Source organism: Entelurus aequoreus, linkage group LG23 (assembly GCF_033978785.1).
Source record: "Entelurus aequoreus isolate RoL-2023_Sb linkage group LG23, RoL_Eaeq_v1.1, whole genome shotgun sequence".
Taxonomy (NCBI): domain Eukaryota; kingdom Metazoa; phylum Chordata; class Actinopteri; order Syngnathiformes; family Syngnathidae; genus Entelurus; species Entelurus aequoreus.
Window position 1 is genome coordinate 34,050,883 of NC_084753.1, and position 22,839 is coordinate 34,073,721.

The 22,839-nt window shown below is 41.1% G+C and overlaps 2 protein-coding genes across 4 annotated transcripts in view; one reads left to right on the top strand and one right to left on the bottom strand.

Annotated features, from left to right (window-relative positions):
• The window catches only part of LOC133641033 (vacuolar protein sorting-associated protein 29), an 88,982-nt gene extending 82,106 nt beyond the window's left edge, over positions 1–6,876 (bottom strand). The window contains exon 1 of one of the 2 annotated variants that reach the window (XM_062034832.1): positions 6,709–6,876. In XM_062034832.1, the coding sequence (XP_061890816.1) occupies positions 6,709–6,711 (3 nt within the window). In that variant the 5' untranslated portion in view covers positions 6,712–6,876. The other variant, XM_062034831.1, reaches the window with a different exon arrangement.
• A 381-nt stretch (positions 6,877–7,257) lies between these two features.
• Positions 7,258–22,181, top strand: LOC133641032 (eukaryotic translation initiation factor 5-like). 2 transcript variants are annotated; one of them, XM_062034829.1, is made up of 12 exons: positions 7,258–7,387; positions 7,946–8,164; positions 12,359–12,638; positions 12,705–12,786; positions 12,949–13,121; positions 15,907–16,018; positions 16,093–16,223; positions 16,302–16,463; positions 16,575–16,736; positions 16,819–16,983; positions 17,058–17,198; positions 21,773–22,181. In XM_062034829.1, the coding sequence occupies exons 3-12, from the start codon at positions 12,567–12,569 to the stop codon at positions 21,869–21,871; spliced, it is 1,299 nt and encodes a 432-aa protein (XP_061890813.1). In that variant the 5' UTR covers positions 7,258–7,387; positions 7,946–8,164; positions 12,359–12,566; the 3' UTR covers positions 21,872–22,181. The 2 variants fall into 2 exon arrangements, with proteins under 2 accessions (XP_061890813.1, XP_061890814.1); XM_062034830.1 differs by having other exon boundaries at positions 7,382–7,440.
• The last annotated feature ends 658 nt before the right edge of the window (positions 22,182–22,839 follow it).

Below are 22,839 nucleotides of genomic sequence, written 5' to 3' on the forward strand. Positions count from 1 at the left end.
GCAGAGACGAGGCGATATCACCAGCGTCAATACATTTGCATTTTTGTATAATCATATGTTGTGTCTAACTGGAGTTGTCGAGATTACCCCCTTCCCTCGGCGACAGCTTCAGTGATGTAAACGGGCACCTCCCAAATAAATAGAGGATGCATGCGGGCCGGACTTTTAGAACCTAGTTTGGATCTGTAACTAGAATACAGCCCAAAACACGTGTCTCCTCGTTGAGCCAAATTGAACTCCGTCTCTGCATGACTACTTGCTTCTCGTCTGTTTAATAGATGTCATCAGTGTTTGAACCTGACAAGGAGGTGACCAAGGACCCGATGGTCACTCGGTCAGAGCTAGAGCATTCCTCTGTGGAGAGAGGAGAACCTTCCAGAAGGACAACCATCTCTGCAGCAATCCACCAATGGTAGAGTGGCCAGACGGAAGCCATTTCATATTAAAAGCTTGCCACTTGACAAACAAAATTCTCTGGTCTGATGAGACAAAGATTGAAGTCTTTTGTTTTGGAGGAAACCAACCAATACCATCCATGCAGTGAAGTAGGGCTGCAGCTAACGATTAATTTGATAATCGATTAATCTGTCGAATATTACTTCGATTAATAATCGGATAAAAGAGACAAACTACATTTCTATCCTTTCCAGTATTTTATTGGAAAAAAAATGCATACTGGCACCATACTTATTTTGATTATTGTTTCTCAGTTGTTTATAAATAAATGTTTATAAAAAAAATTAAATTAAAATAATAATAATTGCCTCTGCACATAGCATAGATCCAACGAATCGATGACTAAATTAATCGCCAACTATTTTTATAATTGATTTTAATCGATTAATTGTTGCAGACCTACAGTGAAGCATGGTGGTGGCAGCATCATGATTTGGGGATGGTTTTCAGCGGCAGGAGCTAGGAGGCTAGTCAGATTAAAGGGAAATATGAATGCAGAGATGTACTGTGACATCCTGGATGAAAACCGACGCTTCCCATCCAACCTGATGGAGATTGAAGAGGTGCTGCAAAGAGGGATGGGTGAATTTGCCCAAAGATAGGTGTGCCAAGCTTGTGGCGTCGTATTCAAAGACACTTTGAGGTTGTAATTGCTGCCAAAGGTGCATCAACAAAGTATTGAGCAAATACTGTGAAGAATTATTATTGTTTTTTATTTCTACCGTATTTTTCAGAGTATAAGTCGCACCGGCCGAAAATGCATAATAAAGAAGGAAAAAAACGTATAAGTCGCATTGGAGTATAAGTCGCATTTTTGGGGGAAATGTATTTGATAAAAGCCAACACCAAGAATAGACATTTGAAAGGCAATTTAAAATAAATAAAGAATAGTGAACAACAGGCTGAATAAGTGTACGTTATATGAGGCATAAATAACCAACTGAGAACGTGCCTGGTATGTTAACGTAACATATTATGGTAAGAGTCATTCAAATAACTAACATATAGAACATGCTATACGTTTACCAAACAATCTGTCACTCCTAATCGCTAAATCCCATGAAATCTTATACGTCTAGTCTCTTACGTGAATGAACTAAATATTATTATTTGATATTTTACGCTAATGTGTTAATAATTTCACACATAAGTCGCTCCTGAGTATAAGTCGCACCCCTGGCCAAACTATGAAAAAAAACTGCGACTTATAGTCCGAAAAATACGGTAGTAACTTTGAAAAATTTTAAAAACAAACGTCACATTGTGTTGAATTTTGAGGATAAAATTTAATTAATTCCGTTTTGGAATAAGGCCGTAACACGGGGGTCGGCAACCCGCGGCTCTAGAGCCGCATGCGGCTCTTTAGCGCCGCCCTAGTGGCTCTCTGGAGCTTTTTTAAAAAGTGTATGAAAAATGGAAAAAGATGAGGGGAAAAAAATATTTTTTTTGTGTTAATATGGTTTCTGTAGGATGAAAAACATGACACAAAACCCCCTAATTGTTATTAATTACACTGTTTATATTAAACATACTTCACTGATTCGAGTATTTGGCGAGCGCCGTTTGGTCCTACTAATTTTGGCGGTCCTTGAACTCACCGTGGTTTGTTTACATGTATAACTTTCTCCGACTTTCTAGGACGTGTTTTATGCCACTTCTTTTTCTGTCTCATTTTGTCCACCAAACTTTTAACGTTGTGCATGAATGCACAAAGGTGAGTTTTGTTGATGTTATTGACTTGTGTGGAGTGCTAATCAGACATATTTGGTCAGTGCATGACTGCAAGCTAATCGATGCTAACATGCTATTTAGGCTAGCTGTATGTACATATTGCATCATTATGCCTCATTTGTGGGTATATTTGAGGTCATTTAGTTTCCTTTAAGTCCTTTTAATTCAATTTATATCTCATGACACACTATCTATATGTAACATTAAAAAAAAAAAAAAAAAAATTTAAATTAAAAGCCATATGGCTTTTAATTTTTTGCGGCTCCAGACAGATTTGTTTTTGTATTTTTGGTCCAATATGGCTCTTTCAACATTTTGGGTTGCCGACCCCTGCCGTAACATAACAAAATGTGGAAAAAGTGAAGCACCGCGAATACTGTCTGGATGTGATGTATAGCGCTGATTTTTTGTAGGAAAATAAAAGGTGATGAGAGATTTTTAGGAAGGGAGGATCCCTGCAGGGACACATTTGATTAAGAAAATTAAGACCCCACGGAAAAAGCTGTAAACACTCCATGCAATTGCAGTTTTCCTTCACACGTGATTATTTAATGCATCAAGACACTCCATGCACCTTAGTTTTAAAATAACTCCCACACTGCAAAAACTGAAATCTAAGTAAGTAAATATCTCAAATAAGGGTGATATTTGCTTATTTTCTGTCTGATAGGATAATTCTTCTCACTAAGCAGATTTTATGTTAGTGTTTTACTTGTTTTAAGTGTTTTGGTCCTAAATGATCTCAGTAAGATATTACAGCTTGTTGCTGAGATTTGATGAGCTATATTGAGTAAAACATGCTTGAAACTAGAATATCAAGTGGTGCAAAGCTGTGTCATCAACACTCACAAGTATAAAACTACTTTTTTAAAGTAATAATTTCTTACTTCAAGCATGAAAAAAAAATCATGATGCCGAGCGCATATCATTATGTCAAAATAATGGCACTAGCATTTACTTAATTTAAGAATATTTTTCAACATATTGAGCAAAAGGTCTCGTTTTTTTTATACCAAGAAAAGCGCACTTGTTATTAGTGAGTATATACTTATTTTAAGGTATTTTTGGGTTCATTGAGGTTAGCTAATTTTACTTGTTTTGGAAAGTCTTGACAAGCCGAATGTTCTTGTTCTATTGGCAGATAATTTTGCTTAGTTCAAATAAAATACCCCTCATTTTTGTATATTTTTTTTCTTGTTTTTGAACACTGACTTTTTGCAGTGCACCATAAATATCACGCGATTTAGAAATCCTGGAGGGTCTGATTTGAGTGAGGAGCACAAAGGTGAAGGCATTGAGTGTCTGAACTCATATGTGAACGTACGACATTGAGAACGCCCTTGACGGACGCCCTGGCGTCAGACACCCAATAAGAGGCGAGTTGGACGTCAGAGGCGTTTAAAAATCACACAAGAAACAACCACAAACAAAAAAGCTTTAGGCTCAAAACACAACGCTCACAAAGAACCTCATCACTCCACTCAGATGTTGGGACTCCAAGTATTATTCTAGTTTGGACACGCTCATTTGAGGAGAGGGAGCTAAATGGGAAACATTTTTTTCCACTTAAAGGATTTCGCTCTCATATCACTTGAGTCACCTTTTGACCAAAAAACTGATATTTTCCGCATTTTTTCCCCCCATTTTCTACAAATCAGTTAAATATATAAGTTACCAGGCTGAAATTCGGCCACATAGTTTAGAACAAGTTAATCTTTAATATGGCACTTTTTGCAAAATGATTCCAAATAGGAGATATTTTGGTCCCCCATTGACTCGCATTGTAACACATATTTCTCAATGTACTGAAAACCTGACATTTTATGATACTTTCACCACAAATACTGAATGGATCTAAGCAAGTCCCGTCCAAATACAAGGAAAAATCATTGTGGGTGTAATTACACTCCTCAACCACTAGTTAAAGTGAGACATGTATCATTTACTCATACACAGCAGGGGTGTCAAACTCATTTTAGATGGGGGGGGGGGGGGGCCACATGGACAAAAATCTTACGGGTAAAATCACGGCACGATAACTTAAAAATAAAGACAACTTCAGATTGTTTCCTTGGTTTAAAAATACAACAAGCACATTCTGAAAATGTACAAATCATAATGTTTTTGTTTTTTTACAATTACATGTTGCGGTTAATAGTATTCTATCTTTATTTGTCGTTATTTATACTTTCTGCATACATTATGTGATAATGTTCACCAATCAACTCATTGGTGTTAATTTTCAATCCATCACGATTAAAAAATATCAAAATCAAATTACAGGATGTTATTTATGTAGTTTGCTTATTTTATTTTATTTTTTTCTTATAAAATAAAAGTGGGCTTTTGTTAAACCAAATAGTGTTTTTTTTCCATATAGAACAACCTATCTGGATTCGATAAGAGAATCGATAAGGAATCGGTTCGATAAGAGGATTCGATAATGGGCTCGAACTCGATAATTTCTTATCAAACATCATCCCTATGACTGACTACCGTTTTTCCGCACAAGTCCAGTGTTAGTGAGCCAGGCAAGCCAAAGCCAACGCATCTCTGATCCGCCGTCGGACGAATACACTTACCCGGTGACCGGCCTGGTTGATTGGAGACGGGCAAACGGGGCGGAGGGGCAAGGAGAAGGGATGTGTGTGGATGACAGAATGACAAAAGGCATCATCATCACAAAGATTGGTGGGGTGAGGTGGAAAGAGAGAAAAGCAAAGAGCAAACAAAATGTTGGGAGAAAGGGGGGGGGAAACTGAAATTAGAAATTAAACATGAATGGACACTTATTGATATAAACAAAACAAACAAAATGTTATTTAACAGTAAGGGGTTTGTCGTATTATAAATCATATGATCGGTGCGGCGTCTTCAGTAATGCGGACGCTGTATCGATCCGTTGTGGTGAAGAAGGAGCTGAGCCGGAAGGCAAAGCTCTCAATTTATTGGTCGATCTACCTTCCCATCCTCACCTATGGTCATGAGCTTTGGGTTATGACTAGAGATGTCTGATAATAGCCGATATTATGATGCTTTAAAATGTGATATCGGAAATTATCGGTATCATTTTTTTATTATCGTTTATTTTTTATTTTTATTAAATCTACATAAAAAACACAAGATACACTTACAATTAGTGCACCGACCCAAAAAACCTCCCTCCCCCATTCACACTCATTCACACAAAAGGGTTGTTTCTTTCTGGTATTAATATTCTGGTTCCTACATTATATATCAATATATATCAATACAGTCTGCAAGGGATACAGTCCGTAAGCACACATGATTGTGCGTGCTGCTGGTCCACTAATAGTACTAACCTTTAACAGTTCATTTAACTCATTTTCATTAATTACTAGTTTCTATGTAACTGTTTTTATATTGTTTTACTTTATTTTTTTATTCAAGAAAATGTTTTTAATTTATTTATCTTATTTTATTTTTTTAAAAAGGACCTTATCTTCACCATACCTGGTTGTCCAAATTAGGCATAATAATGTGTTAATTCCAAGACTGTATATATCGGTATCGGTTGATATCGGTAATTAAGAGTTGGACAATATCGGATATCGGCAAATAAGCCATTATCGGACATCCCTAGTTATGACCAAAAGGACAAGATCACAGGTACAAGCGGCCGAAATGAGCTTCCTCCGCCGGGTGGCGGGGCTCTCCCTTAGAGATAGGGTGAGAAGCTCTGTCATCCGGGAGGAACTCAAAGTAAAGCCGCTGCTCCTCCACATGGAGAGGAGCCAGTTGACGTGGTTCGGGCATCTGGTCAGGATGCCACCCGAACGCCTCCCTAGGGAGGTGTTTGGGGCACGTCCGACCGGTAGGACCCAGGACACGTTGGGAAGACTACGTCTCCCGGCTGGCCTGGGAACGGCTCGGGATCCCCTGGGAGGAGCTGGACAAAATGGCTGGGGAGAGGGAAGTCTGGGCTTCCCTGCTTAGGCTGCTGCCCCCGCGACCCGACCTCGGATAAGCGGAAGGAGATGGATAGAATTGTAAATAATGAACAATAACAGATCAGTTAGCCAAAGCTATATGATTTTGTTAAAATGTCTGATTTAGACAAGACATGGTGTTAATGAATGAGTGCATGCATGAGTGATTAGATCGTAAGTGACAAACATTAAGACGCGTTGCATGCATGTCGAGTCTGGAGTAGCTGCTAGCTTGTTAGCACAGCAAGCTAACCACTTGACAAACGGGGGGGAAAGTCACGTTAGCGTGAAAGTGTCGTCATGCGGACAAAGGTTTGAGCTGAAAGAGCAGTCTGGGGCTGGAAATAAAGACCTAAGAAGTGTTTGTGACATGCTTTTTTTGCTCAGCTGTCATGTGACCGTTGAGCCATCTCGGACTTGAGGCGTCACCAAAAAAAAATACCATTGAGCTGAAAAGCAAAATGTCACACTCACGCCTTTTCCGGACAACGCGTAAGGAAGGTGCTGTAAAATCGCCGCACGAATGGGCAACATGGTGCATTTTTTTTAAGGGTTATTTTGTAATACTCACCATCTTCTATGCCGCTGTTTGTGCTAGTCAAGTTGAGGAAGCGCCTACGTGCGTGCGGCGTCACCCGCTCAGCGAATCAGAACACGCCCACCAATCCATCAAGCGCAATATCACACTTCCGTTTAAGCACTTCCCTTTCATGTTGTCAAAATAAAAGCCGCCAGCAAGTGAACATTCGGTCAAGCAACTCCCAAGTCATTTCTCCCCGTGGCGCCACAATCGTGCATATGTATTTAATAACTACAATTCACGCGTGCGTTCACCAATTTCGTTCATCAAAGACAGGCGAGTCCTGCCACTCAACCGGAAGTAGCACCGTGTGCCACCTACGCCAGCTTCCTTAAAGCGAATCAGAAAACGCTCACGAATCCATCAAGTGCAATACCACACTCCCGTTTAAGCACTTCCCTTTCACCTTGTCAAATTAAAAGCGGGCCAGCAAAGTGAACATTCACTCAAGCAAATCCAAAGTCATTCCTCGATAAAGTTTTACCTCGGGGCGCCACCATCGATTGAATAACTACAATTCACGCAGGCGTTCAACCATTTCCGTTCATCAAACGCACCACTTAACGAACGCCGTAACCGGAAGTAGCGCCGTGCGCCGCCTACGCGAGCTTACAAGTGATTGAGTCCTTAAAGCGACGTGTGTAGTGGGGCTTCGCAGAACATTCGAGAGGTAAGCTGGCGCGGCGCGTCCATTGCACTTTGCTCCCGAAACAAACTTCACGGGTACGGTCGTAGTTTGACTGGTAAAAAAAAAACACATCTAGACACAAATAATGTGTCGGGCATTTATTTTTATTTTTGATCGGCACATTCGGCAGCGCCCAAGCTAATAACGACGTCACGGCGCTTGACTGGTAGCGACTATTCCTCAGGAGTCTGGGCCTAGACTATTTCCTGGAAGATCTTCGCTAATCCCATTTACTGGGTGTCTTAAATTGTGGATCGTTCTGTTTTTTGTTTTTTTCAATGTCACGATTAATATGTTCAGCTCCGCGTTGATATTTGCATATATTGATCTTGTCCTGAATCGGAATGGCGCTACTACATGTGCGACTTGCATAAGCTAACGGTAACCCGCGGAGCTTTACCGCCGTATTTGACACATTTTCTTGCTTTTTTTTGATAACACTACTATCAAAAAAATACTTTTAAGAATCCTAACGTTAGCGCGTTTCCCATTTGCCTGTGTGAATTACTAAAAAAAAAAAATCCGCCTCTTCCTTCAAAGGTCTCCACACCCAAGAGGACGCCCCGGATACGCCATTTAACCTTTGACTCATTCGTCGTGTGGAGGCTTTAGGGAGCTGGAGCATCGTCCTCCTCTATTAAAAAAAGCCCACCAAGAAGCCCTGCTGCAATCGATACAAGACCAGCGGCAGTCATCGACCAGCGTTCATTGCGGCTCTTGGACGATCAGCGTTGTTTATGTCTTTGTTTTGCGAAAACGGTAAGTCACACACTGTGTGGGCTCATTTTCTCTTCCTACAAAGTGATTTACACAACGTGGGGCCACATGGAAGCAACATGGACGGTGTACTATATTTGTTTAGTGAGCTATCAAAATGGCGCCTCCCCAACACTCGTGTGACTTGATGACGCACTCTGCGCCAAGCTGCTAGGCTAGGCTAAGCTAACTAGCCTCCCTCAGAAGTGACCCGGATTTAACTTGGGCGCTTTTGCAATAGACAAGTGGTGTTTTTTTATAAATGGAATAAGGTTTGGTGATATTTAAGTCAACAGTCGCTAGGCCGCTTGGAGGTGACCCCTCAACCACGGCCTTGCGTGAGATAAAGCGGCCGATGCCCCCACCCCCAATGCGGCCTATTTTGGCCTACAAAAGCCGCCGCCGCCTTTCAAAAATTGCAGCTGGTATTTGTTCTTTTCTTCTGGCCTATTCTGTCTGCTTGTCCTCTGTTGGCTCCTGTGAGTGTGTTATATGTTGTCAGCTGTTTTTTTTGTGAGTGTACACAAGCTTCAGTGACACTGACAGACATGTGACACTTTGGCATTATACACATTCCTTCCTTAAGGGCATATTCATGTACAGCTGGGTTGCGTATGACGTCACATCCGTTTCTCTTCCGAATTGACAGGATGGTCAAGCAGCTTGAGCGTCGCGTTAAAATGAGCGAGTGTAGAGTTTGAGCACATGCCCTATATCAGTGGTTCTTAACCTGGGTTCGATCGAACCCTAGGGGTTCGGTGAGTCAGGCTCAGGGGTTCGGCGGAGGTCAAGACACACCCGACTCCTCGTGTAAATAAAAACTTGTCCCTATCGGCGTATTATGGATACGGCAACAGCAGAAGTCAGACTGATTTGCAGGTGTGTAATTTGTTGTGAGTTTATGCACTGTTTGTTTTGTTCTTTGAACAAGGTGATGTTCATGCACGGTTAATTTTGTGCACCAGTAATAAAACATGGTAACACTTTAGTATGGGGAACATATTCACCATTAACTAGTTGCTTATTAACATGCAAATTAGTAACATATTGGCTCTTAACTAGTCATTATTAAGTACTTATTAATGCCTTATTCGGCATGGCCTTATTATAACTCTAACCCTAACCAAATAACTCTAAATTAAGTCTTTGTTACTTAGAATATGTTCCCTTAGTGTCCAAAAAACTCTAAATTAAGTCTTTGTTACTTAGAATATGTTCCCCTAGTGTCCAAAAAACTCCAAATTAAGTCTCTGTTACTTAGAATATGTTCCCCATACTAAAGTGTTACCAAAAACGTAACTTTGTCTTGAATTTGAAAAAAAACATTTTATTTTTCACTAAAGAAGGGTTTGGTGAATGCGCATATGAAACTGGTGAGGTTCGGTACCTCCAACAAGGTTAAGAACCTCTGCCCTATATCAATCAATCAATCGTTTACTTATATAGCCCTAAATCACGAGTGTCTCAAAGGGCTGCACAAGCCACAACGACGTCCTCATCCATCCATCTTCTTCCGCTTATCTGAGGTCGGGTCACGGGGGCAGCAGCCTGAGCAGGGAAGCCCAGACTTCCTTCTCCCCAGCCACTTCGTCCAGCTCCTCCCGGGGGACCCCGAGGCATTCCCAGGCCAGCCAGGAAAGATAGTCTTCCTAACGTGTCCTGGGTCTTCCCCGTGGCCTCCTACCGGTCGGACGTGCCCCAAACACCACCCGAGGGAGGCTTTCGGGTGGCATCCTGACCAGATGCCCGAACCACCTCATCTGGCTCCTCTCGATGTGGAGGAGCGGCGGCTTTACTTTGAGCTCCTCCCGGATGACGGAGCTTCTCACCCTATCTCTAAGGGAGAGCCCCGCCACTCGGCGGAGGAAGCTCATTTCGGCGGCTTGTACCCGTGATCTTCTCCTTTCGGTCATAACCCAAAGCTCATGACCATAGGTGAGGATGGGAACGTAGATCGACCGGTAAATTGAGAGCTTTGCCTTTCGGCTCAGCTCCTTCTTCACCACAACGAATTGATACAGCGTCCGCATTGCTGAAGATGGCGCACCGATCCTCTGTCGATCTCACGATCCGCTCTTCCCTCACTCGTGGACAAGACTTCGAGGTACTTGAACTCCTCCACTTGGGGCAAGATCTCCTCCCCAACCCAGAGATGTTCATATAGGTATTAAAGTCAGGGGGAAAAAAACAAGCGTGTCGAAGGATGTGGTTTTATCACTTTCATCATCTCGTGGAATACAATCGGACCGTGCTCCTGTCTACAGTGATCACTTTGTAAAATGTCTGATTTATCTATTGATTTGTTCGGAGCCCCTAAAGGGACATGGAAGGGAAAAACAATTTTTGCGTGAGCTCTCCATATTTTTTGCGTGAGCTCGCCATACTATTTGCGAGAGCTTGCAAAAGTTTTTTCCCTACGTCAGTGAACCGGAAGTGAAACCGACACAGCGATGGTGAACCGGAAGTGAAACAGACACAGCGATGGAGGAGCGGGAGTCTACCCATCTGTGCTCTGTTGTGGAATCATAATACAATTTGATGTCTTTATGTTAGGCCAATACTAAAATAGAAATCAATAAACTTCTCCCACGGATGATGGGTAGGCTCCTCAAATCGCTTTGTCTGTTTCACTTCTGGTTCACCATCGCTGTGTCTGTTTTACTTGCGGTTCACTGACATAGGAAAGAAACCTTTTGCGAGATCTCCCAAAACATTTTTTTCCCGCCATTTCCCTTTTTAGGGGCTCCGTAGATTTGTGATGCAATCAAGTTTTTTCTGTACTATGTCAGTAGTGTGAGGATACAATAGCTAACCACTAACAGCAAGCTAGCTTTCCTGAATGTAAACAGATCAGTGGATCTATACAAATATCAACCAAGTACAAGGGCCGCATATAGTCTATAATGCAATGACTACATTAATATTTTTTATTGTCACAAATAATTGTATTTTTTTGAAATTATAAAATCAGGAAATACATCCCTGGACACAGAACTTTTATGTATGACCAATCTATAACCCTGTAACTACTTGGTATTGCATCCATACCAAAAATGTGTAGTATCACCTAAAACTAATGTGAAGTATCCACACAGAAGAATAAGTGATTACATTTTAACAGGAGTTTAGATGAAACACGTTAAAATTAAAAGTACAGATATAAACAGATTAATAATCAATTTTCTACTGCGCCTTTGTTTGCTTATGGGCGGAGATAGAGGGAGCTTCTAGTCGCCCACTGTGTTGAAAACCGTTGGCTAAGTTTAAAACTACTTTTCAGCCTCCCAGGCGCTATACTACAGTAGCTTAGTCCGCACGGGCTATGGAGAGAGGCACTCTTAAATCAAGGTGTAGCCAAACATTTGACACACCGTGTGAGCAGCAGAGAGGAGCTATCATTAGCTTCTGTGCTAAGTTGCTAACAGAAGTTAAAAACACAAACAGATGAGATTAGTGATAACATCGCTACAGGGAGTGATATAGGTTCTAACGCAAGTTTGTGTATGTTTTAAATAAAGCTGTAGTCACTCACCAATCGCCAAAGCATTGTCACTCGCCGCCAAATTTTTAAATTAAAATAAATAATTAAGTTTGATGTGCTGTGTCCGAGAGAAGCCTCCATAAACACGCGAGGGGCGGGGTTGAGCCAAAGAGTATGCTCTGTGCTTTGCCCGGCAGGCCCAAAGTAGAGCAATCAAAGTAACAGACCCAATAAAAGATACCGGTATGGTGGTATCGTCTGAAATATATACAGCTTTCTAAAATATACCGGTGTTAATAACTACACCGCCCAGTCCTATGTGAGATCAATAGAACAATTTAAGAGGCGCCGCGAAGATGTCCTGTTTTGGTGACGTCATAGGTCAACCGGAATACATTAATCGTGCTGAAAGGAAATAAGTAAGGGAGCCACATTGCATATGGCCAATAGTCTTATTAGAGAGAGTGCATGGGAACCGTGACTTCACATGTAGGTGTGAAAATACAAACAAACTTATTTGAGAAATCGGACTAATTTCGTGCATGGAAACGTACTGACTGTGGTACATCTGTAGCCCAAATGGACGGTTAAACTAGTGTCTTCCTGACATTTTGTTTTGAGCATCACACTGGATGAGTCACCAACTGAGTAAAGTACATTTTACCGGAGGCTTCTTGAGTTGTTTACCATAAACCCCCCTCCTCTTTGTCTTTCAGAGCTGTTGCGCAGCCGTCGGAACCTGTGTGGTGGAACTCTAGCCTTCAAGCGGGGAGCTTGTGGCCACAGCGGCACAGCGTTTTTCATGTCAGAGACCGAGCGCGCTTGCAGTCGTTTATGTCATCCCCTCTTTTCCAGACAGAAGATCCCGGAAAATCCCCAACCAAGATTCTCTTATCTTACTGATAGTGCTAGCAGTCAGCCAAAATGTCTGTCAACGTCAACCGCAGCGTGTTGGACCAGTTCTATCGCTACAAAATGCCCCGTCTGATTGCCAAGGTAACACAGCAGTGATGCCGTGATGAGCTCTGTCCCACAATTCCAACGTATATCCGTGTTCTCCAGGTGGAAGGCAAAGGGAATGGAATCAAGACGGTCATTGTCAACATGGTTGATGTTGCAAAGGCGCTGAACAGGCCTCCAACATGTACGTCACATTCTTTTTCCACAGTTCTACAAACATAATTTGTAGATGTTGCATGTTTACCATTTTAATGATACTTTTTTAATGATGTATTGGAGAATATTAGTTGGTAGCTATTCTTGTAAATTATTCTACAGTTGTGATGTTGACTCTTTCTCTCTCCAGACCCGACCAAGTTCTTTGGCTGTGAACTCGGTGCTCAGACCCAGTTTGATAGCAAAAACGACCGCTACATCGTCAACGGATCCCATGAGGCGAACAAGCTGCAGGACATGCTTGACGGGTTCATCAGAAAATTTGTGCTGTGTACCGAGTGTGACAACCCAGAAACTGACCTGGTAAATGTTGTACAGCATATGTGGGTCAACATCAGCCCAGATAGCCATGTGACTGACACTTAAAGAACTTGAAACGTGGGAGGGATATTTGGCTTTGTAGGTTGTATTCAGTCATGAGACTTTTTAAACAAAGGTAAACAAAGTGGTGGGCCACCAAACCAACATGGCTACTGTGCAGTACACGTATAGTGCAAACCACTAAATGAGGAGACGAGCAAAAAATCAGAATCTATCCATATACTTTATTAAAATAAGTTTTGTCGAGTATCCCAGGGATTATCTGTTGGTCGCGTTCCCAGACATGTCGAACTATCCGGTGCTCCAGACATCATTCTACGCAACAAAACGGATGTAAACTTGGAAAAGCATGGAGGTCTACAACCTCCTTGTGTGCGGCTGGGTCAAGGAAATTGCTATCAAGAGTCTCCCGGATAAATCATGGTTCGTTTTTGCTCGGGTAAGGTGGCATTTCAGGATTTAACGTCGCGTCTACCGCCATCTTGCGCTGCTACGAGTGCGCATGTTTTCGCCGCCTTTATCAAAATATAACTATTAATAATAATGATGATGGATTAGATTTATATAGCGCTTTTCTAGACACTCAAAGTGCTTGACAGAAGTTAGAACCCATCATTCATTCACACCTGGTGGTGGTAAGCTACTTTCATAGCCACAGCTGCCCTGGGGTAGCTGTGGATATGAAACTATTAGGGCTGTCAAGTGATGACTTTTTAAAATCCGATGAATCACACTTTAATTACAGGTTATTTGCTTGCATAAATGCAATTTGCCTAAGAAAACACCCCAAAATTTGGGTACAAATGCAATTTGGTAATCAGAATGTCACACTGGAAAGTTTTTTTTAAATGTTTTACTGAACTGCAAGTCATGATTTGCTCTGAGCTTGGTGAAAATAAGTATAGATAAAATTAGGTGCACATTTTGAAAGTTTTTGCAGTTTGCAATAATCTTGTAAACAAGGTTCAGTTACTAATAGTCAATGCTGTAAACACACTCAAACAACTTAACATGATGCACCATTTACTCTTTAGTTTAAACAGTTGTTGAAACAAACAGGCTTGTTTACCTTTTTCAGATGACAATACTGATCTCTTTTTTTGGTGCAATGCAACCCCAGCTCGTTGTTTGCTTACAGATGTCCAAAGTTCAGTAGTTGCAAGCTGATGCTCCTGTGTAGTATAGTTTGTTTGTCCTTGCTGTAATTGTGCCCCTCCAAGGTAATGTGCGACAGATCAGATGTGGTGATAGGATCGACATCTTCTTTCAGGACTTGGTCTTCACAGATGTTAGATGTCCTACATGCTGTCCTTTTTAGCAAAGGCATATGTTCAATGTAACTGCGCTACTTTTGTTGACAACATTAAATCAGGCAACTTTGCCAGCTTCCTGTCGATGTAGCTAGCATTCATGCTCGCATGTAGCTATTGGCGTATCAGCACCAGCTGTAACTGCTCGCTGAGGGCGGTGACTGCTGCTTGCTTTCTCCTCAGTCTCTCAAGACACAAAAAAAGTCTCCAATATTCCCGGTAAAAGTCACAAGATTTGTCGCTAGTTGCTGTTTACAAAAGTCCTGAAGTTCCTGCAACACTGTCGGCCCATTCTCGAATACGTGTCTTGCTTTAAAAGGGTATTTTAATTAACCTCTAAAGGCCTTAGTGGCCACAATGGTGGACAGCACCTTTTAGCTCTTATTTCCAAAATTGTGTACACTACTGTATTGGGGTCTTATGCCGACATATGGACACTTATACTGCTATCTGGTGGTGTCAGAAGAGTATAACATACAATGGAATTTGGGGAAAAAAGTGTAAAAATAAAAATTAGCATGTCACTACACATGAAGTACACGTTTGTGTACTTATGGACTAAGTACATCATATCAAAAGATGATTTTTAGTTTTTATTCTAATTAGGGTCCAATAAGCCCAAATAGCAAAGAGAAATAAAAAAAAGAATGTACACAAACAGCTTGGGCTTTAAGAGGTTTTTAAACTTGATGTGCGCCCATGATAAAAGCGTTTGACGCTGCAATATCAACAAGTTACCTTATCAGCCAAAGTTCTGTTTTAAAGCAAATCCTCTCAATCACAGACAGGATGTAACAAATTAACAATGATTCATCTTCATTCATATTTGATGTCTTTTTTTTATTATTATTCATATATGTTAAAGTTGACAGTCCTGAAAGTTTCATTTATGATTGCTGCCTTTGGAAAAAACGTGACTCTCAGGTTTTGCTCACATTTGATTTATTTAATTTTAGATTCGCAGAGTTGGTGCTTTACGAAACACTAGTAGCAAAAATGCAAAAAAAGAACACAGAAACAAGAATTTAAAAAAATAAAAAATATCAAGGTAATACTTAAATGGGAAATACTAAATGAAAAACTTTAAACAAAGTGATCACTCCAAACTTGTGCGTTGTGCGACTCTGCTCCCTTGGACTGTAGTGCGTGCTACTTTTCTCGTCGCCTTTCGTAAAAAATGTTGACATCTTTCGCCCGTCTTGATTGCCTCTGAAGGAACATTTATCCTTTTCGCGATTTGAACTGTTCCAACAGCCTAAAACAAGGCAAGCTTAGGGCATTTTTCTTTCCTGCCCAGAACGCTATGACAACAGACTGGCTGGCCCACCATTTCCGGCCTCCTGTAGTTTTATCGACCCGGACGTGGCGTCTGATGTATACAACCTATGTCATTTAAAATGTTGCATTGATTACAAAGTGAGTGATTCAGTCATTTATGAGAGCTGTGCTCCCCACAGAATGTAAATCCCAAGAAACAAACCATTGGCACTGCCTGTAAGGCCTGTGGGCACCGCGGCATGCTCGACACCAGGCACAAACTCTGCACGTTCATCCTTAAAAACCCACCAGGTGAGATGGTCTCCTGCATGAGCGTCCCACAGGAATGTATTTCTGTATATTAATTACACCTTGTCCCTTGACAGAGGCCACTGAAAGTGGATCTGCATCTGCAAAGAAGGAGAAGGAGAAGAAGAACCGCAAGAAGGACAAGGAGAACGGCTCTGGAAGTGGAGAGGCTGGAAACCAAGAGAACTTTGACGCTCCTGAGGCTGTGGTGCGTTCACTGCCCCTCCAGTATGTGACCTTCCAGCCCTCCCCTAGAGTGTGTGCTCAGGTGTGTTTTGTGTGTCAGGACCGAGACGACGATGATGAAGACTGGGGGGAGGAGACCACTGAGGAGGCCCAGAGGAGGCGAATGGAGGAGATCAGCGACCACGCCAAGAACCTCACACTCAGTGAGGATCTGGAGAAACCTCTGGAGGAGCGAGTGAACCTCTTCTACAGCTTTGTCAAAGTCAGCTTGCTCTTCTCACGCGTTCCTTCTCAGCTGCTTTTTAACGTTGTGATAAAAGTGCAAAATTAACACACTGTTGGAGTAAAGTCCGTCCCATCTTTGCGTCTCCAGATAAGGAAGGAGAACGCCACCATAGACGCGGCCGACAAAGACATCCTGGCTGAGGCGGAGCGTCTGGACGTGAAGGCCATGGGCCCGCTCATCCTCAGCGAGCTGCTCTTTGACGAAAACATCCGCGAGCAGCTCAAGAAGTACAAGCGCCACTTCCTGCGGGTACGTCTTGAGCTCAAGTCACATGACTGACTGACACGCTTCCCTGTGAGCATGTTCAGAGTGTCCCTTTCCGCGTCCTCAGTTCTGCCACAACAACAAGAAGGCCCAGAAGTACCTGCTGGGAGGATTTGAGTGTGTGGTGAAGCTGCACCAACTCCAGCTCCTGCAGAAAGTCCCCATCATCCTCAAAGATCTCTATGACGCCGACCTGCTGGAGGAGGATGTCATATTCGCCTGGGCAGAGAAGGTGATAGAATTACTTCCTTCACTCTGGCTTTGTTGTCACCGATATGTTGATAGCATCTGTTTTCTGTCCCTCAGGTTTCTAAGAAGTATGTCTCTAAGGAACTTGCCAAAGAGATCCACGCTAAGGCTGCGCCCTTTGTCAAGTGGCTGAAGGAGGCGGAGGAGGAGACCGAGGGGAGCGAGGAGGAGGACGAGGAAGACGATGAGAACGTCGAGGTCAGTTTTGGATAATATTTTAATTTGAAAATACATGTTAGTACCGTATTTTTCGGACTATAAGTCGCAGTTTTTTTCATAGTTTGGCCGGGGGTGCGACTTATACTCAGGAGCGACTTATGTGTGAAATTATTAACACATTACCGTAAAGTATCAAATAATATTATTTAGCTCATTGACGTAAGAGACTAGACGTATAAGATTTCATGGGATTTAGCGATTAGGAGTGACAGATTGTTTGGTAAACGTATAGCATGTTCTATGTTATAGTTATTTGAATGACTCTTACCATAATATGTTACGTTAACATACCAGGCATGTTCTCAGTTGGTTATTTATGCCTCATATAACGTACACTTATTCAGCCTGTTGTTCACTAAACTTTATTTATTTTAAATTGCCTTTCAAATGTCTATTCTTGGTGTTGGCTTTTATCAAATAAATTTCCCCCAAAAATGCGACTTATACTCCGGTGCGATGTATATGTTTTTTTCCTTCTTTATTATGCATTTTCGGCCGGTGCGACTTATACTCCGAAAAATACGGTAGTATAGATCAGGGGTGTCCAAGGTGCGCCCTGCAGCTTGTTTTTTTTGTTTTTTTTTGTTGGCCCGCCTATTTTTTTTAAAGCCAAAATAAAAACATTGCTGATTAAAACATTTTATGAAAAAACTAGAAATGCGCAAGCTAAATTTAAATGCTAACGTTGGAAGGCGTCAAGTACAAAGTCCTATGACTCAAAGTACACATGTAAAATAAGCTAAAGTTAGCATTCTAACATTGGCCTGCTAACAGTTTGCATGTGCCAAGTACAAAGTTGTATGACTGAGGTGTTTCGCTGCATAATTGGCTACAAAAAGTTAGCATAGTTAGCACCTTCTATGTTAGCTACTTCTTTGTTTTTAATGTATATTTTCTGATGGATTTTCTCTATTTTATGCTGCAGCTGTCACATACTGTAATATTGTACATGGTAATTGTTATATATTGTATATATGTTATAGACATAATACTGTACATATATTATGTAAATATTACGTATATGTTATATTTTATATCGCTATATTTCTATTTATACCTGCATTGTCCTTTCCATCATTGTAACTGAGCTACTGTGTGGAACAATTTCCCTTGTGGATCATTAAAGTTTGTCCAAGTCTAGTAGCAGTACCAAGTCATGTGACTGAAGTGTACACTTTTAAAATGAGCTAAAAAAAAAAAGTTAGCACGTTAATGTTGGCATGCTAACAGTTGGCATGTATAAAGTACAAAGTTATGACTGAGGTGTTTCTCTGCATAAATGGCTAAAAAAGTTAACATGTTAACAGTTAGCATGCATCATGTACCAAGTCGTATGACTGAAGAGCACGCTTGTAAGTTAGCTAAAAAAAATAAAATTAGCATGCTAATGTTGGCATGCTAATAGTTTGTCAAGATCAAAGTTATATCACTGAGGTGTTGTGCTGTATAATTGGCTAAAAAAGTTAGCAAGCTAACAGTTGGTATGTGTCAAGTACCAAGTCGTATGACTAAAGAGCACGCTTGTAAAATTAGCTTTAAAGGCCTACTGAAATGAATTTTTTTTATTTAAACGGGGATAGCAGATCTATTCTATGTGTCATACTTGATCATTTCGCGATATTGCCATATTTTTGCTGAAAGGATTTAGTATAGAACAACGACGATAAAGATTGCAACTTTTGGTATCTGATAAAAAAAAGGCTTGCACCTACCGGAAGTAGCGTGACGTAGTCAGTTGAACATATACGCAAAGTTCCCTATTGTTTACAATGATGGCCGCATGAAGTGAGAGAGATTCGGACCGAGAAAGCGACAATTTCCCCATTAATTTGAGCGAGGATGAAAGATTTGTGGATGAGTAAAGTGCAAGTGAAGGACTAGTGGGGAGTTGAAGCTATTCAGATAGGGAAGATGCTGTGAGAGCCGAGGGTGACCTGATATTCAGCTGGGAATGACTACAACAGTAAATAAACACAAGACATATATATACTCTATTAGCCACAACACAACCAGGCTTATATTTAATATGCCACAAATTAATCCTGCATAAAAACACCTGCGTGTTTGTTATGCTAGCTCCTAGCTCCTCTGCTAGCTCCTAGCTCCATAGAACACGCCAATACAATTCAAACACCTGATCAACACACACAATCACTCAGCCCAAAAGACAGTTTACCTAACCCAAGGTTCATAAAGCTTATATATTTTTAAAAAGTTACGTACGTGACGCGCACATACGGTCAAGTTATCGAATGTTTAGCAGCCAAGGCTGCATACTCACGGTACCTGATATTCAGCTGGGAATGACTACAACAGTAAATAAACACAAGACATATATATACTCTATTAGCCACAACACAACCAGGCTTATATTTAATATGCCACAAATTAATCCTGCATAATAACACCTGCGTGTTTGTTATGCTAGCTCCTAGCTCCTCTGCTAGCTCCTAGCTCCATAGAACACGCCAATACAATTCAAACACCTGATCAACACACACAATCACTCAGCCCAAAAGACCGTTCACCTAACCCAAGGTTCATAAAGCTTATATATTTTTAAAAAGTTACGTACGTGACGCGCACGTAAGGTACGGTACGTGTTATGCTAGCTCCTAGCTCCTCTGCTAGCTCCTAGCTCCATAGAACACGCCAATACAATTCAAACACATGATCAACACACACAATCACTCAGCCCAAAAGACCGTTCACCTAACCCAAGGTTCATAAAGCTTATATATTTTAAAAAAGTTACGTACATACGCAAAAAAAAGCCAAAGCTGCATACTCACAGTAGCACGTCTGCGTCTTTGTCATCCAAATCAAAGTAATCCTGGTAAGAGTCTGTGTTGTCCCAGTTCTCTACAGGCGTCTGTGTATCCAAATCAAAAGTCCTCCTGGTTAGAGTCTCTGTTATCCGAGTTCTTCCATCTTGACTGCATCTTTCGGGAATGTAAACAAAGAAGCGCCGGCTGTGTACTGTTGTGGCTGACTACGTTCGAAAAATACGTCCATTTCGCACCGACAACTTTCTTCTTTGCTTGCTTGGCTTCCTTCTCCATAATGCAATGAACATGATTGAAACAGATTCACGAACACAGATGTCCAGAATACTGTGGAATTATGAAATGAAAACAGAGCTTTTTCGTATCGGCTTCAATGTGGAAGGCATACCCGTGTTCGCCGGGCTACGTCACGCGCATACGTCATCCGCAGAGGCGTTTCGAACCGGAAGTTTAGCGGCAAATTTTAAATGTCACTTTATAAGTTAACCCGGCCGTATTGGCATGTGTTATAATGTTAAGATTTCATCATTGATATATAAACTATCAGACTGCGTGGTCGGTAGTAGTGGGTTTCAGTAGGCCTTTAAAAAAAAAAGTTAGCTTGCTAATGTTAGCATGCTAATAGTTTATCAAGATCAAAGTTATATCACTGAGGTGTTTCGCTGTATAATTGCCCAAAAAAAAGTTAGCAAGCTAACAGTTGGTATGTGTCAAAGTACCAAGTCGTAAGACTGAAGAGTATGCGCATAAAATTAGCTTAAAAGTTAGCACGCTAATGTTGGTATGCTAACAGTTGGCATGTGCCAAGTACAAAGTTATGACTGAGCTATGTTTCGCTGCATAATTGGCTAAAAACTTAGCATGTTAACGGTACAAAGTTGTACTGTTGTAAAATTTGCTTAAAAAGTTGTCACACAATGTTAACATGTTAATATTAGCATGTTAACAGTTGGCGCCCGTCAAGTTCAAAGTTATGTCGCTGAGATGTTACGCTGTATAATTGGCTAAAAAAGTTAGCAAGCTAACAGTTAGTATGTGTCAAATACCAAGTTGTATGACTGAAGAGTATGCATATTAAATCCGTTAAAACAGAGTTAGTACGGTAATGTTAGCATGCTAACAGTTAGCCTGTGTCGAGTACAGTTATTACTGAGGTTTTTTGCTGCATAATTGGCTAAAGTTAGCATGCACCTGAAGTAACTACCGTATTTTTCGGACTATAAGTCGCTCCGGAGTATAAGTCGCACCGGCTGATAATGCATAATGAAGGAAAAAAAACATAAGTCGCATTGGAGTTTAAGTCGCATTTTTTGGGGAAATTTATTTGATAAAAGCCAACACCAAGAATAGACATTTGAAAGGCAATTTAAAATAAATAAAGAATAGTGAACAACAGGCTGAATAAGTAACTATAACATATAGAACATGCTATATGTTTACCAAACAATCTGTCACTCCTAATCGCTAAATCCCATGAAATCTTATACGTTTAGTCTCTTACGTGAATGAGCTAAATATTATTATTTGATATTTTACGGTAATGTGTTAATAATGTCACACATAAGTCGCTCCTGAGTATAAGTCACACCCCCGGCCAAACTATGAAAAAAAACTGTGACTTATAATCAGAAAAATACGGTATCCTTTAACTTTTGAGGCGGCCCTCGCTGGAAAGTTCGCAGAGCCCCGGTGTAGATGTTTATATGTAGGGGGGGGGACATGTTCTCCTTCATCCTGTCAACGTCACACCTTTTTCTTTCTCAACAGGTGGTGTATTCCCCTTCGGCCCGGGAGCTCAAAGTGGAGACTGTGAAAGCAGACAAGCCCGGAAAAGAAGAGGAGGACATCGACATAGACGCCATCTAAGACACTCTTGATGAGGACGACGCTTTCTTGTTCTTGTGGCTTTGAATCTCCTGATTTTGGACTGAAACCGTGGAACCCTAACACTACCGGACTCCTCCCCTCCCCTCTGTGCCCCACCTGCTTTGCAGTACCACGTAACCTAGCACTTGCTAACTAGCTGCATTCTCACTATCACATAGACATGTATTCAGTTCTTGAAATGACGTCTCTCTGGGGGATTTTAATCATGGGTGTTTTGGGATCGATGGAGTGCACTTTTCTGGTCCCCTTGTATTTTTCCAGTTAATAAAGAATGTTTTGCTATCCACAACGTGTCTGCTTCCTGGTGTCACAGTTGTTTATGGTGATGCATTTTTACAGAGCCCCTAAAGCGACATGGGGGAAAATTGTTTTTTTTATTAAAAACATTTTCAGACAGTATCTCGTGCGAGAAACTTTTTATTTTAAAAAATTATATATTTTTTCTCTTGTGCGCACGAGATACTAAAAAAAAATTATATACATTTTTTTTATAATTTTATAAAAACTTGTGTGCACGAGATACATGTCTAAAAAAATAATAATACAATTCCCCCATGTCCCTTCAGGGGCTCCATATGATAATGTTGAATAGTGATGAAATATTAGTGAATTGTTCTGCATTTTCAATAAAAGCTAGACATTCAAGTTGTTTGCAGCACATGCTGGAATAATGTGATGTTCATAACAGCCTGTGCAACACGGTTATAACCAATAAACCGTACTTAAAAGTACAAAAACTTGCCACAGTGTTGCATTGTGTTGACAGCTCGGGGCTCCATGGCACTGAGGTCAGTCAGTTGTCCGACTTCCTCCCGTTCAGTTAGGCGCGCTAAAGCTGCTTTCAAGGACCGTCGGAAATGAGCAATAATGTCAATTGGTGTGAGGATGGTAGAGTCGTATTTGTCAACCCTTACAAACACACCAAGAGCGCATTTGAATCATTATGT

What these genes read in the sequence shown, in the direction of transcription:
- LOC133641032 (XM_062034829.1), top strand. Translation starts at nt 12,567, where the DNA reads ATGTCTGTCAACGTCAACCGCAGCGTGTTGGACCAGTTCTATCGCTAC. An exon ending in TGCCCCGTCTGATTGCCAAG is followed by an intron (nt 12,639 to 12,704) that starts GTAACACAGCAG and finishes CGTGTTCTCCAG; the next exon opens with GTGGAAGGCAAAGGGAATGG. An exon ending in ACAACCCAGAAACTGACCTG is followed by an intron (nt 13,122 to 15,906) that starts GTAAATGTTGTA and finishes TGCTCCCCACAG; the next exon opens with AATGTAAATCCCAAGAAACA.